This window comes from Prionailurus bengalensis, chromosome C1, assembly GCF_016509475.1.
Source record: "Prionailurus bengalensis isolate Pbe53 chromosome C1, Fcat_Pben_1.1_paternal_pri, whole genome shotgun sequence".
Taxonomy (NCBI): Eukaryota; Metazoa; Chordata; class Mammalia; order Carnivora; family Felidae; genus Prionailurus; species Prionailurus bengalensis.
The window spans coordinates 118,098,112-118,116,315 of NC_057345.1; the positions used below are offsets into that span (position 1 = coordinate 118,098,112).

Below are 18,204 nucleotides of genomic sequence, written 5' to 3' on the forward strand. Positions count from 1 at the left end.
AAAGAGCCAAGGGCAGTTTCTCAAGACAGAGCCCCTCCAGCCTCCTCTTCCCTGCTTGTCCAAGAGGAAAGACCAGCTGAGCCTGCAGTGGGGTCCAAACAAGCCATGTGCACCCAGAGCCGGGCTGGATTGGGCCTCCAGCATCCACACGTGGTTATGCAGCAGCCAGAGGACAGACTGGGGGCTCCTGAACATGATATCCCAGGGCTCCCCAGTCCCAAGACAGCAGCTTATGCTGGGGCTGAGGTGTGCAGGCAGTCTTTGCCCAAGGGGCTGACAGACCCACTCTCAGATCCCAGGACCTTTGCACATGCCGCTCCTTGGGCTAGAAGGCCGATATCCCCCTTGTACATCATGGGCAAGCTGCTACTCCTTGTGAAGATTCTGTTCACATACCTGTGTGTTCATTCACTCTCAAATGTTTATCGGATGCATATGTGCTACTCTCAGAAATAGTTCTAGAATAATCATAATAACAGCAAAAACAATAATACTGAAAGCAACTATATACAGAATGCCTACGATATGCCAGGTACTATCCAAGCAATTGACGCTGGTTATCTCTAATCCTGGCCCTCAAAAGGTAAGTGTGCTGTCCACTTCTAAGGTGAAGCCACTGGGGTTCAGATCAGCAAAGGATACACAACCGGGAAGCAACGGAGCAAGGATTCAAACCTCGTCTGTCCAAGCCTGAGCCTCGGCCCCCAGACCATGCCGGCCACCCGAGCTGGTGGTACCATGCACTATTCCTTGTGGCTTGCCCTGAATCCCGCCACACTTTGTAACACCACTTTGGTAACCTCTCCCCAACCATCTGATCTGAGAGTGCGGCTGACCCCCGTAGGGCCCCGGGGCAGAGAGGGCACGCGGCTGCAGGCAGAGGAGTTAGCAGGGCCTTACTCAGACATTAGAGACTTTCCAGGTCCCCCTCCTGAAATACTCTGATCACTCCATACATCAGGTAAGGGGCCACATCAGTGTTACAAGTGGGGGTGTCTGGTTTCTCCATAGGGCCACAGCCCCTGGGGAAAGGGACGATGGCCCCTCCTTCTTGGATGCCTCCCCCCACCTCACCCGTCCCTGCCCCCTCTGGTGTTGGCACAGGCTTCAGAAAGGGCAGCAGTCCATTTCCTTCTCAGTGAGCAGAGGTCACCAACTCACACGCGCCAGCCAGAAACACACAGTGAGGGTCTGAAGTGGAAATGCGTGTGCGCCAGCCTCTACAACCCAGGGGGAGAGGCCAGGCGGTCCATCAAGAAGGCCTCTAGAACACAGATGCATTGCTTTGCCCTCCTTTGCCCGTTAGTGTGCATTCGGAAGCTCCAACACGGCCACAGGACCTCGGCTTGCAAGGTCGAGTGGCCACATAACCACTAGGAGCCCCAGACGCTGCTAGGCCTCTCTTCTGAGCAGTCCTTCCCTCATCCCACTGTCCGTCCCCGCCATGCCTGGCTGCCGGACCCAGGGACCTCTTCCTGGACCCCTGTCTCCAGCCTCCGGCTGCAGGTAGCGCTTTTGAGCAGACACTGACAATCTGATGTGGCAGGGGTCTGCCTTAAACCTCTGGGACTGGTTTCCTGAGGCCTGGGGGTGAGGGGACAGTCTAGACACCCCGCCTGTCACTGAAGCAGGAGCCCCTCTCAGGCCACCCCCTGAATACCCCAGCTTACAGCCACATGGGTCAGACGCTGATTCCCAAGCCCCTGCACTCCCAAGGGGTCGCTCAGCTGCCCTGCCACCCACCCTTTCCTCTTTTCGCCTGGTGAGACCTACACATCCTTACAGGCCCAGCTCCGATGCTGCCTCCCCAAGAAGCTTCCTGGGTGGGATGGGTCACATCTGCCCAGTGTCCCCATAGTGCTCAGTTCTCTGTCCCCTGATGCCTTCAGCTGGGTGCTCCTGGAGGGCAGAGGCAGAGTCTCTGCATCACCGCGTCTCTGACGGGTGTTCCGGAACCATCTGCGGGACGCACACACGCGCTCAGGGAACCCAGAGGCACCCGGGCCGCTTCCGGAAGGCCACGGGCCCCCCTTCTCTTTCGGGTATCCCGCTTCCGCCCCAAACACCAGGCCTGACTTCATTATCTTCAAAATGTTCCCAAGATCAGAGGCAGGGAGACCTGGCCACAAACATAAAATAAATTATCCCCCCACACCAATGATAAATGGTTCTATTAGCAAACCAGATTGTTAAACTCCGATATAACAGAACGCAGGAAACTGGGGCCCATCCATTCTCCCTCTGGCGCATACTGAGTTGTAAATAGGTTATTTTGTGTGTAAATAACACATTAAAACACAGCATTAGCTGTGTCTTTTGATAGAGAGGAAATTGTTACAAATAAATAATTCCGGACAGGAATGTAAAATAAGCCAGATTTAATAGTGCATGCCTGGTGCAGCCGTGTTAAACATGACTAAAATGATAAACCCCAGAATATACTAATAGTAAACTATGCACTGACATCAAAGTAATGAGGCTGTATTTTTACCAAGCTTTAGAAATGCTAAAATTAGTTTTGACAGAACCAAACGTCAGAAAAATGTCTCCAACATAAACACCATCAATTCGGGAAGCCGGGGTTTGGGACAGGACCGGGGGGCAGGGCAGGGAGCAGCTGGGTCCCATCCCATCGGTGATTCCCGGTGAATCGATTTCCGGTCCCAGCGGTGTCACTAGACGAGTTTGTGCTTCGTGTCTGTGGACCTTGGCTTCCGCACGTCTAAAAGGAACAGATTTGAACTATATGATCTCTCAAGCTTCTCCCAGTTCTATAATCGGAAAGGACTTTGAAGCTTTCCCCAACTCTGCAATAGTTAAACACGCACAGTGAACCACAAGAGATGAGGCCACGTTTCCCAAGGGCCCAGGGGGGCAAACAGGAGCCGGAGCCACCAGCGCGGCCCTCAGGCACTTTCCTTCTCTGTGAGCAGAGGTCACCAATTCACACGCGCCAGCCAGAAACACACAGGGCGGGTCTGAGGCGGAAATGCGTGTGCGCCAGCCTCTACAACCCAGGGGGAGAGGCCAGGAGGTCCGTCCAGAAGGCTTCCAGAGCACCGGCCGCCCTGGGCTGTGCCTCGAACGCTGACGTGAGATATGGCGGGGGTGGTCATGTTGGGGCTAATCGGGGCATCTGCTCTGATGCTGGACGGCAACTGTTTTGAGTGACGTTTAGAGCGGCCTTTAGAGGACGGGGTCCGGGATATGCCAAAGGAATGGGCATTCAGACTCATGTCACTAATGTTTATTTTGTCAGTGCCCGGGCCCTCTGATAGCCGCTCTGCAAACGCTCTCCCATTTCTCCTCATCGGAGCCAGATGTGGTTACCATTATTACCCCAACTGATGGCCTTGGGAAAAGCTAGCCGGCTTGCTCCAGACACACATCTGGCAGTGGGGAGCAGGAAACAGCCCAGGTCCTTCCTACCACACTCCACTGGGGGCCAGAAGAAGCCTCCAACCCTCCCCTCTGCCCCAGGGGCCCCGGCCCTCCGGCACAGCCCTGGCACACGAGACCTCACTGGCCAGGGCATCGTGAGTCGCTCAGAGCTCCCCGGAAAAAGCCCGGGCGGTCGGACTGCGTCCCGCTCCCTGGGTGGACAGAGCTGTCAGCGAGGACCGAGCTCTGCTCTTGGAAAAAGTCTGATGGGAACTGGCTGTTCCATATGACTGGGCCATTAAAACAAGCTCAGCCGCAGCACCAACGGCCATCCTGAAAATCACTTAAATAAGAATAATTGCCCATTTAGTCACACCTGAGCGCATCCTCCAGCCCAAGGCGAAAGTGTGTGGCCCCCGCAGAGCAGTTCGGGTAGGCCGGGAAGGCTGGGCCTGCTCGGCAAGTTCCAGAGGGCCTCAGGTGGGGGAGCCGGGGCCAAGGAGCAGGCCAGCCCAACTGACCCTGGTCTCCCAAGGGCCTTGGCGACCTGAGAGGGAGGAGGCCACAACAGCCGACCGGCACACACTTGGCATAACGTCGTCAGACGCCGCTCACTCAGCAACCATTTGTTGGCCGTCTGCCTTGCTGGGCCGGGGGCGTAATGGTGACCAACCAATGCCCTGCCCGTAGGGCATCCTAGCGGGAGGGCAAGAGGCAGAGAGAGGGCAGAGACACCAGGGTCTCGGAGGTACTTATCAAGGACGGGGCTCCAGGTGACGGGTACATTTCCTCACCCTGGGCGCCTCAGCCAGAATGCTCACCACCTGATTCCTTTGCAGACTATGGTATTGGCGCGGCATTCCGGGACTGGCGGGGATGTGTCACCGCTGAGCAAAAACGTGCCTGGAAGCAACTTGCAAAGACGCCAACAGGGCCGGTGGACAAGATGAAGGGGTGGCCAGTGCAGTCGGAGGCACAGAGGCCCCCCCGCAGCAAGGAGCGATGTGCTGGGAGCTGCACCGTAACATGCAGGGCACAACGCCGCCCGCACTGACCGGCGGCACCCGGTTAGTGCCCAACCTCTGGGGATACACTCCATCCCTTGGAACCAACCGCATCCAAAGGCTTGGGAAGCCTGCTACACATACACATGCCCGGGGCCCCAGCCCCGGCCTGGGAGGGTCCGTTTCAGCAGGTCTGGAGTGTCCCGGGAATCCGCATTTATGACAGGTGTATCGCAGGATTCTGAGGCATGGCCAGTTTGGGCAACCTCTGGTCTGATCCCACCCTCCAGCATACAGGGGAGAAGGCTGAGTTAGCAAGGCCAGGGACCCACTAAGGTCGTCTACCCAGGACAGCCTGTGATAGTGAAGCAAAGCAGGACAGAAACTCAGGCCTGATTTCCAGCCCAGGGCTTCCTCCACCACTCTCAAGCAGGAAGACAACAGAAATCTGGTCTTCCTACAACCTGTCCGGCCTCAACAAGTTAACTAGCAAGAGTCGCCAGTGAAGGGGAGACTTTCTAAGTCAGGCGGAGCCTGCAGGCCTAGAAAAGGAAAACCGGTGATAGTTAACAAGGCAGAGACTGAACCGGGATCTCCACAAAGAGCTAACTTAGCGCCTGGCATTTTATGTTGCTAACGCCAAGTAATTCTCACAACACCGTGATGTGGGTGCCATTGTGTCCATTTTACAGATGAGCAAACTGAGACACAGACCTGCCCAAGGTGAGCAGAGCTGGGCCTTACCAGGTGGTATGGCTGCAGAGTCTGAGCTGTTTCTTAAGGCTACGCCACGCCACCTGTGAGGTACCCTGTGCCAGGCAGGTGTGAGCACATCGTGTCTCCCACAACGTTTGTTCAGCAGCTCCACTGTGTGACTCCCACTTTATATATGGAAAGTCACACTACGCGTCACGCAGCTAGAACACAGAGGGCCCTACGAGTGCACCAGAATCCCCACAGCTCGCTGGGCCCCACTCCCGGAACACTGCTCTGGGAGGCCTAGGATGGGGTCCAACTCCCAGGGATGCTGATGCCGCTCGTGGGGGAACCACAGTGGGGGGACCCTGGCCCAGCACACAGTGGGCACTCTGCAACAGTTAGGTGTTAGCCACTGTAGGCGCCTCGCAGAATTTCTAAAGCCCGTCTGGCTGTTTGACCTCAGGGACTTAGCAAAGTTCTCGGACCGACACCCGGCTCCAAGGTTTATGGCTCCAGACTTTCCGATCGTCCCAGCCCGGAGGCCTGAAGTGGCTGTGTCCCTGGGGCTCAGCTGAGGCACACAGACAGGTCCAGAAATATTTTTGGAAAGAAAATCCACTGCCGAGGAGGAAAATGCGACAGCATTTGGGCAGTTTCGGCGTAAAGCAATGAAAAACATCTGAATCAAATTGCCTTTAAAATTACGCCATTTTAAAAATTAAAGGGGGAAAAAGGCTCTGGGCCAAAATGTGTTTTTTAAAGATTTATGGCCTCCAAAGTGTTAGCACCACAGCTAAAGTCGCCGGGAGAGGACCCGCCAGCCTCGGCTTCTGCCGTCTGCTCTCCGGAGCTGCTCCCGCCAGACAGGTGATTCACTGAAACCTTCCCCCAGTCTGACCACAGTGCTGCTTCCTCTCTGCTACTGCCCTGTTCCGCGGGCTCAGAGAGGTTGCAACTCTGAGTGGAAACGCCCAGCCCCCAGCACGTCCAGCCTCGTGGCACTCCAGGAGGTCAAGCAACAGAGGCCAGTCAAGCCACGTGACTTTTCGGGGCCCTCCGCAAATAAGTCACAGCCTCGAATCTCAAAGTCACAAAGAGCAGGTGCCGTTAGCCTCTTGGACAGATGTGTGACTTTCCGCAGCTGGGGCGGAGGCTGGACGATTACCACACGGTATCAGTGGGCTGGGCTTTAAGGCCCACGTCACCCACAAAGAGTCTAAAATCACAATCTGAAAGCAAATACCAAAACAAGGCCTCTCACCACGTGACAGGCAAAGAGCCGGAGCCTCCGATCCCGCCCTCTGTTATAGCAGCTGGTGGCCTTGGGCAAGTCCCTTCCCTGTCTCATCATTTTCTCTTTTATAAAATAGAGCCTTCAAGCGCTCAGGAAACAGACGTGCCTGCCACTCTAGCCTGGTACCCAGCAGCTCCGTGTGCTGGGAGAGGGTCAACAAGAGGCTGTGGTAGAAGACGGCGGGGGCAGGCGGCCCTGATGTGTAGCGTTTGCCCATTTTCTTCCTGCAACTCTTCCCGCTATGGCCAACTTTTAGTTATAAACTGAAGGTCGACGACGGCAGGATTGGAAGATGTCTACACTCCACTCCCACAGGTTAGCAGCGGCTGGCTCCAGCACACCCCTGCTTTCAGAGGTAGTTACATTCGAATAGAAGGTTCTAAAAGGCTGACGGTCCCTAAGAACCACAGGGGTGAGCTTCCCCTATGCATCGTCCATCACCCTGAGTCCCAACATCTGGACGGCCGTTGCTAACGGTACTTCCGGGGAGTCTAAAGTTGTGAGAGACGTAAGACAGAATTTGCATCCTGCTTTTTCTCGCTGTTGGAATGCAGTCACACCTCCCCAGGTTACTGTAAAGTCTCCTGATGAATGTTTTCAGTGGCCACATAATGTTTTATTCAGGTAAACGTTCCATAGTTTGATTAATCAATCTCCTATCATCGAACACACAAGCTTACTGTTTCGTGGCTCATTACACGGTGGTCCAGAGGATGGCTGAGTCTTGCCTGAGGATGTCAGGAGCCCTGTGGTGAGCAACACAGGGACAGCCTACAAACTGGCAGGGCTGCAAGGTGTCCAGCTGGGGCGGGCAGCCTGTAGTCCAGGCCAGCTCCTGACCCTCGATCTCATCCCCTCGTCCCACCACCAATTCCAGGACCTTCACCCCCACCACTGGAATTGTATGGCTTTGGCTCTAAGAGGGAACACACCTGTAGGTAGAAAGATTTCATTTCCACATTATTTTTCCACGGTGAAAAGCTGGAAACAGCCTAAGTGTTCAAAGGCAGGAGATCGTCACGAGATCATGAAGACTTTGGGTGACATCTGCCAAATGTTATCCAAACGTCCACCTCATGACACAGACTGGGAAAACAAGGCCCAGAGAGGAAAATGACATGGCCCCCAGGGATGTGGCAATTAGGATCCAGGCCAGCCCCCTCTGGGCTGCACCACTGGGCATCCCTCACCCTGTCCTTGGAACATAGCCTCAAAGTCCAGGGCACCCATTCCGTGATACCCCTGGCCTTGCCCCAGGCAGGCTCCTGCCTGACTCTTGGAGGGCCCTCCCCCACAAACTGTGCACACAGGGCCACGGGGAGCAGGAGCAGTGAAGAGGCTCCCCAGGGTCAGCTGTACCTGACCGGAGACTCGTTGCAATGACAGGTCACAGCCAGCTCCGCTGGAACCGCATCAGCCAGGAGCTGCTCCGGGCTCAGGGAATGAGGGGATGGGGGCCTGCAGGAGTGGGTAGGGCCAGCATCCTAGGGGGCCGGTGCAGGTGGGGTAGAGTAGGGTTGGATGCCTCCGAGGAACCACTGCACCCCAAGCTATCTGCCTGTTGCCCTCCCCCCAGCATCGAGATCCCCTCAGGCATCTGCCATTATTGCACATTGGTGACAATGAGGTCTGACGCTAGAGGGGCTTCCCCCCAATTACATCTCAATCACTGTGTAATTACTGCTTAAGTCTGTTCTCTGCTACTATGGCATGGCCGTAAATCTTGCCATGTGGTAGTTCATGACCCACTCACAGCTCAGGAGAAGTAGACCCAGACCGTGGGGAGAACAGAGGCCCCGGGGCAGGCCAGAGATGCACGGAGGCCCAGGCTTGCCAGGGCTCACTGAGGCCTCGGAGACCCATGGATCTGTCCCTTAGGCAGAGGGACAGCTTGAGCAGTCACCACGGGGTAGGGGAAGCCTGACCCCAGGGAAGGAACAGATCACATGCAGACACAGCCAGGCCCAGGACAAGCCAGCCCTGTGACCAGGCAGCCTGGCCTCCCAGCCAGCCAGACTCCTACCCTCAGCCTCCCCTCCTCTGCTGACACCACCCTGTTGGAGGGCAGGGTGTCCACCTGGGGCTTTGGCTCCTACCTCCACCCCAGCTGGTCGCACAAGAAGGGCCTGGACAGCCAGTCTCCAAGAGGGACAGGAGTCGAGGGGCATCACCCAGGTAGGGAGGCCAAAGGCTGGCCTCGGGTCTCCCCCTCCTGACTTGGACCACACATCCTAATAACGACCTCCAACTTAGGATCATGAACAAAAATAAAACTAAATGTAGTAACCACACCCCGGAGGTCCTCTAGTTCACTCTTGGAACCACCAACTCCTTCCTCCCCATCTGAGGGTCTCCCCGAGTCCCTGGGCTCCAGCCCCCAGCTACGCCCAGCGCGGGTCACGGACCAGCAGCACCAGCATCACCTGAGTTCTGGAGAGAAATGCAGAAACTCAGCCCTACCCGACTTGCTAAACTGGGCTCTGCACTTCAGCAAGCCGCCCCCCACCCCCACCCCCGCCATGCGTGTGCGCATCAAAGTGTGAGAGGCACTGCCCGTGCCTGCACGACCACCCCGCGGAGGCAAATCTGTGCCTGAGCGGCAAGCAATAGGCCATGACTAAATGCACTTGAATAAAAAAGGGAAAGAGAAGAAATCTAAGACTCTCCACTCCTCCGAGAGACAGAAATAGTTTTGTGGCCTCCAGATGGACTGCGCGCACACAAGGGGAGGTCTCGCCTTCCCGCCAAACTTTCCCGACGGGATGCTGGCACGGACCAGTGGAAACCAGAGAGCATTTCTCTCCGGGGCAGTAAATGAGAGGCTGAGGCTTGTGGAGTTCTTCTGTTATAATTAAGTTGGCCAGAAATTCACCTAAGGATACTAAATTCTGTACCTGACCCTCTAATTACAGCCAGAGGGATCAGGAGACAATTACTTTCCAAAATAGTCCTTGGCAGGCCAGAGGCCCGAGGCCGTGTCTCTGGCACATCTCAAACGTGCCAACCGAACGCTCCCAGCGCCGCTCAGCAGACTGAGGGCGGCCGGATCCCCGAGAAACCTGCAGGCGAACGTCAAGGGGCCCGGGATCCCCGGGAGCAGGGGCGCCCTCCTCTTCGCCCCCCATAAACCCAGCATGCCTCCCTGGTGACATCGGCCACCGGCCTAATTAAATCCTAACAGGCTAATGAAAAACACCCCTGCCGCCCGCCGAGTGTGAAGAACACATAGTACCTCCTTGGGCAGCCACCGCTGCCGCGGCCGCCGTGGCCACCGCGAGAGCAGAGGCCTTCCTGCCCGGGTCGGGGAAAGCGACACCCTCCAGGCTCCCACTTTTGGCGTCTTTCTTCTCCGTGGCCGTGACTGAGGCGGACGTCTCCATCTTAGCCGCTCATGGTCCTGGGTGACAGCCCTTGAAGAAAAAGACAAAGACGCTCAGCACCACTGACTGCCCCCAGACCCAGCCGGGAAACGCCGACCCAGATTCACGGCCGCCGCACGCTATGAAAGCTTAATTCTCTCATAATTGGGAAGGAGGGTTTAATTAATTTCGAGAATTATTAGTTCTGAGACTCATCTGGTCTTTTGAACGACCTCGCGGACAACAGCCGAGCGTCTGCGTTGCCTTCGACCCCAGATTTTTAAAAATCTGGGCAGCAAGTTCTACTTGGAGAAATGAAGTCAGGGGCAATGACCGCCAACTGGGCATCACAGGAAAATGAAAACAGAGTAACAATTCCTGAGTGGTCCTCAAAGAAAAGCCCTCTTTAAAAAAAAATTTTTTTTAAGTTTATTTATTCTTGAGAGATAGAGAGAGAGTGCAAGCAGGGGAGGGGGAGAGAGAGGGGGAGACACAGAATCCGAAGCAGGCTCCAGGCTCTGAGTGGTCAGCACAGAGCCCGATGTGGGGGCTCGAACTCACAAACCACGAGATCGTGACCTGAGCTGAAGCCGGATGCTTTAACCGACTGAGCCACCCAAGCGCCCCAGAAACGCCTTCGTTTTTCCTGTTCCTTCCCTGCTCACCAGGATCCACCTCTCGTGTACTTGTGTATATGTGTATTCATTCATTCATTCATTCATTGATTCAAACATTTTTTTCACCATTTATGCACTAGCACCTATTCAGTCAACATAGTTTTCAGCCCCTATTATGTATCAGGCATTCTGTCTGGTGCTGAAGGTACAGTCCACGGAGTTTACATTCTACCTGGCAGAGACATGGTATATGGGCCAGGGGGGCGGGGAGAGGTGGAATAAATGTATATTTAGCTTCAGTTAGTGAGAGGTAGTGTCAATAAAGCAAGCAAAGTGGAAGGACAGAGCAGGGCAGAGGGGCAGAGGGCCCGCCGCCTTCGTCTCTGAGGTTGGAACGGGGTGCCACGTGAATCTGCCATGGAAGCCCACGGCAGCCAGAGGGCAGAGGCAGGAGCCACAAAGCTGGATGGGCAGAGGCTGGCTCGTCTGAGGAACAGCAAGGAGAGTGCAGGCTCTGGAAGGTTTTGAGCAGATGGGGTGTATGACAGGTCTCACGGGGGTATCGGGGTCACTCTGCTGCCGTGTGAGAGCAGATCTGGGGGAAGGGGAACTACCAGAGAGGCCCAGGAAGACGTGATGGTGGTCTGAGATGGTGAATGGCGGAGATCACAGACTTTCCAGGGCTTGGACCGGGATGCAGGGCACAGGTAACGCTCCCTCTGCGGCTGAGTCCCGGGTCACAAGCAAGCCTTTCACTAATATGCCTCATCGCTGGCAGAAACTGCTAATCGGGCATTTGTTTCAAGTTACAGAATAGAGACACGAGCCAATCTTCTTAGAAGAAGAGTAGTGTCACAGGTGGCTCAGATTTTTGGCTGACGACCTGGATGAATGAATGGCCGTGCCATTGGCTGGGATGGGGTCCCACTGGGTGAGAAGCTGGTTTGGGGCAGAGATCAGGAGCTCAGTCTGGGCCATGTTAAGTTGGAGTGCCTATGAAATCGCGCAGAGGCTGTTGGAAACACAAGTTCAGAGCTCGGGGGAGAGGTAGAAGCTGGAGGGAGGAATATGACAGCCACCGCGCAAGATCTCCGAGACAGAGGGTGGAAGCCAAGAAGAAAAGTTCCGGAAGAAAGTTCCAGAGCTGAAACATGGACGTTCCAACATTTCCAGGAAAAGGAGAAGAAACCCGCCAAGGAGACTAAGCAGGAACTGCCAATGGGAGAAAAGAGGAAACGACCACCAGGGGAGCGTGGGGGGGGAGGGGGGGCCGGAAGCCAAGGCAGGAGTGAAACAGCCTGAAGAGGGGGAACAATCAGCTCCCTCCTAAGCTACTGAGAGATGGGAGACAGTGAAGCCTGAGGGCTGACCCGTCTCGGTCGCACGTGGCGACCAGGGTCCCTGAGTGGAGGTAGGAAAAACAGAGGCACAAACAATTTCGTCAGGAAGCTTTGCCGTAAAAGCCAAGCATAACGCAACAACTGGAGAGCCCGGAGGTCCGCGGTTGCGGCGGCAGAAAGGAGGCGGGGCTGGTTCACAGGCCGGTGGGCAGGGAATGTTCTGGTAGGGAGCCCGTGGGTCACAGCAGGGCAGAGACCAAAGGCAGTGGTCAGCTCCATCCCCGGGGGCCTCGAGGTTAGATCCACATCTTCAGGTCCAGAATTTCATCTTGTTAGATCCGCACAAAACTCTCGTGTCTAGGTGGAAAATGGGAAAAGCCCAGAACGACGGATGTGATGTATCAGGGACGGTCCACGGTCCTGCTGGCCTGCCAGGGGAAAACAACCCGCGTCCTGGACCGCCTGGCTTTGTCTGCACACACCGGCCTGTCCCGCTTCCTCAAACTTTCAAAACTCCCTGTCAAGAAAACCCAAGGCCGATGGGGGACAGAGAAATCTCCCTGCAGATTCTGGTGAGTTATGGGGTTTCCTTTGGCCCCGAGTCTTTTTGTGTCATCTGGCTATGGGAACCGCTCACCGGCGACATACCCCGGCCTGCGCCCGCTCTGCCTTCTCGGCCCCCTCAGCCCGGCCACCCGGCTGCACCAAACCCACATCTCACTGCATTCTTCCTCTGGCCAAGGCCGCGCTGAACCCCCATGGCTTTTAGGTAAAGTCTTCCTGTAGACTCCCCTGCCCACATCTCCTTCCCACCCAGACAGGTGTGACTAGCCTAATCCTGTCCGCCACCAGGCCCCCGCTCAAGCCATGCCACCCACCCGCAGTCCTTCGCCCTTTCTCTGCGGACCCCTACTCTGCCTTCAAGATGCCACTCGGATATCAGCTCCTCTGGGAAGCCCCCCAACTCCTCCCCAGTTCCAGTCACTTCTGCTTCGGGATTTCTGCACCAACCCAGCACCCTTAGGTTGTAATCATCACCTCCAGGTCAAGCTGACACAGGGCAAACGCTCAGAAACGCCTGGCAGAGAGAATGGACCTTTGTGGCAGGAAACCACAGCTCTTTGAAATGCAAGTGGTTTTGTGAACAGCCTGGGTTTTCCTCCCCAGAAGCTCAGGTAAAGGAATATTTAGGCCCAACGTCGAAACACACCTTGAATTTGGAAGTAAGGACAAAAATAACAATAACTGCTGGAACGACAAAACTTTAATAAGCATTTACCGTATGCCAAACACCTTACGGGAGGGATCTCATTTAATCCTCACATTTTACATAGGAAGAAACCAACGCTCAGAGAAGTTGAGTAACTGGCTCTAAGACGCACGGTTAGAGGCGGCCGTGCCAGGCCTTGAGCCCAGGCTGTCTGGCCCCGAAGCCGTACTCTCAAGCACCACAGTGAGCTGTCCCTTGCGTAAGGATGCAAAAGTGCTAAGGGATTTACCCCGGAATCCCCTGGAAGGCATAAGGTAACTGTTGAGCCCTTCGGGTATGGGGAGCACTGTGCCAGGAGCCCAGGGGACCCAAGAAGCAAGTTTTGGCGTGGCTCCCGCCCTAGTCATATATCCAAGGTAGTGACACCGGTGGATAGAGACCACCAGTCAAGGGTGGGCCAAAGCTGAGGCTCTTTCGGGGCTGTGTGCCTGTCTGCTGGAGCCGTCCAGGGTAGGCGGTCGTACATTCATTCACTAACCCTTTACTCAACACTTCTTCACTGATGACCAGCTTCGTGCCTCACCTGCACTAGGCTGGGAGCTGGTGAGGCCCTGCACGACCCCTAAATGAATTAGGTGTCCTTGCCCAGGGATTGGATACTCCCCCAACATGTCACGGTCGTGACCTGCTACACCCCCACCTGGCTTCCTGCTTGACTGTGACCTCATCCAGGGCACGGCTGGGCCTTGCATCCCTAGGTCCCCGCTGAGCAGATACTCAGAACCCTTGCCGATGGGTAAGGTGGGCACAGGGAGCCAGGCCTGCGTCTGGAGGGCATGGGGTTCAGTGGACCAGAAACCAGCGGAGGACTCCGGGCGCCCACAGCGTCGGCGCATGAGACCAAACCCCAGCCCCAGCCCCAGTGCCGGGCTGGCAGACCCCCGAGGCATGGATCCAACCCTATCCGAATGCAGATGGGGAGTCTGAGGCCAACAAGTCAGAACCTTCAGACTTTAGCGTCAGAGATCTCAAGAAAAGAAGGAGTCTCAAGAAGGGACAGTGTCAATTTGCTAAGGGACACCAGGAGACTAGAAGAGGAGCAGAAGACTGCAGGTCTTCTTGGAGACCAGCAGCTGTAGCTCCCTGACGCCAGCCTCCTGCCCTGTTCCGCTGGCAGAGTGGGTGTCACCAACCCAGTGCTTACAGAGGAGGAAGTGAGCCCCCCGGGGCCACTTTCCACGGAGGGAAGAGGGCCAGGGCCCCGGACAGTATTGCCGCGTGAAGCCTCAGGGTGTGGCCAGCACAGGACCAGGGTGAACAGCGCGCAGGAGGAAAGGGTATTTATTGAGATTCCCACTCTCCAGACTGCCTTCTGTGGCCCAGGAACAGATGTGCACACAGAAGCCCTGGGGTTCCACGGATGCCCACGGGGGACCGACCCAGCCAGGGGGAGCACAGACAGTCCACCTCCCCACCCCCCCCCCGTGCCACGGGCATGGTCTTCGGCACATCAGCTGCTGCCCTCTGCTTCCCTCCCCTCCCAGGAGAGGAAGGCCGTAGACAGAGCCAAGAGGCTGCGTAAATCACGGGAATTAGCGGGATTAGCACAATTTCTGGGTAAACACCAGGCGCCCAGGGTCCCAGGCAGCCACTTTCACTCCCTGAAGCTCCTCCGAGCCTTGTCAACAAGCTCACCTGGGCCCCCATCTGGGGACAGCAGCGGGGGGCCGGGAGGGGGGGCGGCCCACACCTCAGCTGGGCGGGGGGGGGGGGGGGGGGGTGCCACGGTCTGTGCCGAAATCCCACGGGCCCCACCAAAGGCTCCACAACAGAAGGGGCTGGGAGCACAGCACTCGCCAGGGGGAGGAGGAGAGGCAACACCCCCACTGCACCTGGGGAAGTCACAGTGCTCTAGCGTGTTCGAACAACTCCCCAGAGGACATGTAACCGCACTGCCCAGGTTCTGCTAAGGAAAGGGGACGTGCTGGACCCGAGGCCAGGAGGAGCCCCTTTGCACTAGTCACCTGCCCTCGAGGGCCTCGGCACCTCTCGGGGGTCCTGGCATCCCCGAGAAGCCCTGCAGGCATCCCTGGACCCTCTCCCCGAGACTCTGATTCCACAGGTCCCGGCAGAAGGTCAGGGACAAAATATGACATTCTGTAAAAAGTTCCATGGGTATTTGTGATGCACAGACGGGTTTAGAGAAACGTTCACGGGGGTGCCACTTAGAAGGTGGCTTCCAGATCATTTACAAATTATTCCAAATAATTTACAAGTTCCAGTTAATGCAAGGCTGCATGACCCCAAGGGAAAAAATACGTTTTTACCTCTGCTAACTTGGAAGTGGAAGTTGGTGTCCCTCAGGCACGGGCATGGACGAGCCACAGTGTCTCTGAGCCTGCCACCGGCACACGTCACAGATGTGTTCATGCCATGGCACAGAGCATCACCTGTGCTCACCACAGCTTAAGGTCACCATTAGACCCCAGTGACCTTGCAGCCTGAGCCGGCAAGGGAGCCCACGCATGACTATAGCACAGACGTGGCGCCTTTAACATTTGGTTATTGCTTTCAATAGCATCGGTTTCTCCCATAACCCACCCCATTTATTCTCTGCATTTTATTCTCTGTGTTCTATGTTTTTACTCTATGCATCCTCATTCCGAGGAGGGGTCCACGGCACAGAAGAGGTTAAGAACTCTCAGGGAAAGGACTAGCTTGAAGAATAAATTAATAATCAGAGCAGAATGAGCGAATCACTCCGAAACCTGCAATCCCAGACACCCTCCCGCCACCTGGCTGCTTTGAACTCCTCTAACGAGTGAGTCACAGGAATTAGAGCGTCTTCCCCGGGCGAAATCAATCTCCAGGAGAGAGATGAAACCTCGCCTCCCAGCCCTCGCAGCCACCTTGGGGCCGTGGGGTTCTCACCTCCTCTGATCTCAGCCATGCCGCGTGTGCACCCAGACCCCACACGCGGGGACACGCAAGGGCACACGCAGCAACCACAACCACATGCACAGCCACACACGTGCATAAGCACCCGGTCACACGTGCACAGATGATCCCATACCACACACACACGCATTCACACACACAGCCACACGCAGCACACACAGTTACATGCAGAGACACACAGACCCACACACAAATACACCGGAGATAATAAGTACCTGCCCTGCCTTGATCGGACTTATTTTTAAGATCAAATGAGATAAAACAGGTGAAATTTCCCGAAGTGAAAGACGCACTGTCAGTGCAGCAAAGATTAAAGATAACGATAATTACAAGCTCGTTATGACTCAAAAGAGACCGGCAGACTCCCCCGCCCCAGTTTTGGCCCCAAGGTGCTGAGGCCGCATCCTGTATCCGCCCCGAGTGACCAGAACCAGCCATTGGCTCTCCTATCACTTGGGCACTGCCATCTGGACCCAGGGAGTGCCAGTCCAAGACCACAGGGCAGAGGCCAGCCACACAACTGACTCTCCAGGTGGGAGGCATGAGGATGTGTGCGTCCTCGCAGCCCCACTGCCCCACCGGGGCCCAAACTGACACTTACTCCCCCCGTCTTGTAGGGGAAGAGGGAGTGGGTGGGGTGAGCGTTCCCCAGGACTATACCAAGCCGGGAACCCCCTGCTTGCCCTTCACAGCAGGAGATAAAATAATCCTATTTTACAACAGGTATGCATTTTATTCTCCCAGCATGAGACGTGTATAGGCTTGGACCAGTGCAGTCCACATCAGCTGTGTGTCTTTGGCGGTGTTACTTCCCCTCTCTGAGCCTCCGTTTCCTCCCCTGGAACACGGAGTCTCCTTCCCACCTCCCAGGGTGGTTGAGAGGACAGTCAACCTTCCGAGGATGGTTGTTAACACAAGTCACAGCAGCAGCCCCACAAACACTGGGTCCCCAGTGGGGGCTGGCCAGGCAGGGGAACCTCTGCAGGCAGGCACTCGTCTCCCAGAAGACATCACCTGCCTGCAGTGGCCCAGGGTGGCAGCTGGGGCTTCTGTGTACTTGCACCTGCCTGTAGGACCTCAGGCCTAAGCTGCATCTGCTTCTGCCTTCTCTGTCCACCTGCCTTGTCTCTGCATGTGGGCTCAGAGCCTCTGCGACACAGCTCCACTGGGACCCAGCAAGCAGCAAACCATCTCTAACAAAACCCAGACGAGGGGCTCCAGGCCTGGGTCCAGGCAGGGCTGGAGATGTGACTGACTTCCCACCACCAGAGGGGGTGGGGGAAGACACAGCCATGCCTCTGCCCTGTCCCTTGGCTCCTCCCTCTTCCGGTGACTTGGGGAGGACCACACACTCCTGCCTGGGCTGGCCCCCTGGTACCATCCTGGCCGGTGGTGCCCACAGGCCCCTGGGGGAGAGCAATCTTGGAAGGGGAAATCAGAGCCTGCAGGAGATCCCTGGGACCCTGGCCTGGTCAGATATGGGATAAGAGGCCAGACCATGGGGTCCCAGCTCCCTGAGCCCGTGGACAGTGAGAGGTCGTACAGTCCCTCCCAAGGTGATCGGGAACCTCGCACGTATCAATGCGCGCAGGGTGCCGGCACGCGGTAGCTGCTCCTTACCAGGCACAGACACCTGTCTCCACGTGCGTGTGGCACATACTGTCCAGCCTGCTGCTGGGTGCACTGTGGAGACAGCAAAAGAGGACACAACTGAAAATAAAAAGCGTTCTTCTAGAACCCCCGCCCTCCCCACGGATACACCATGTGGGGCTCTCACTACTTACTATGTGGCACAGAGGAAGAAGAGTCCCTCAAACTGCTCCATCATTCCTTGGTCCCCTGCTCTGCCCAGCAGTGTCCCACCTACTAGGAGCCACATTACCGGAGAAAGGAAAGATCAGAAGCTTCCAGCACCTGTAGGTGCCCACACGAGGAGAGCTCCTCTCGTCGCGTGATCACAGTGCCAGCCACCGTAACCCTTGAGGGGCCGATATGATCCTTGCTTTACAATGAAACCCAGGCCCAGAGAGGGTGAGCAACCTGCCCAAAGTCACAGAGTTAACACGTAGCAGCACTGCTGTTCCAATGCAGGCCCGTCGGATTCTGAAGGCCACACGTTTTTTTACTCCAATCAAATCTGCTGAGTGTGTCGATGCCCACCACGTGCAAGGAATATCACAGAGGGGTCAAAAGGCACAAAGCAGTTTATAGAGTTCACCGAAGGCTAAGCCGGTCTGTGACAAATGCCAAGTAAGTAGCAGGGACTTTCGGGCCGGAGAAGCTCAGGGCTACTGACTGGGGACGTCAGAGGGGGCTTACAGATGACCACAGATCTGCCTTGT

General features: G+C 56.2%; 1 protein-coding gene across 1 annotated transcript in view; it reads right to left on the bottom strand.

Annotated features, from left to right (window-relative positions):
• Positions 1-18,204, bottom strand: part of GLI2 (GLI family zinc finger 2) — a 258,619-nt gene that overhangs the window by 178,052 nt on the left and 62,363 nt on the right. Inside the window, exon 2 of the mRNA XM_043576560.1 lies at positions 9,611-9,788. Coding sequence (XP_043432495.1) covers positions 9,611-9,758 — 148 coding nt within the window. The 5' untranslated portion in view covers positions 9,759-9,788. The remainder of the gene's footprint in view (positions 1-9,610; positions 9,789-18,204) is intronic.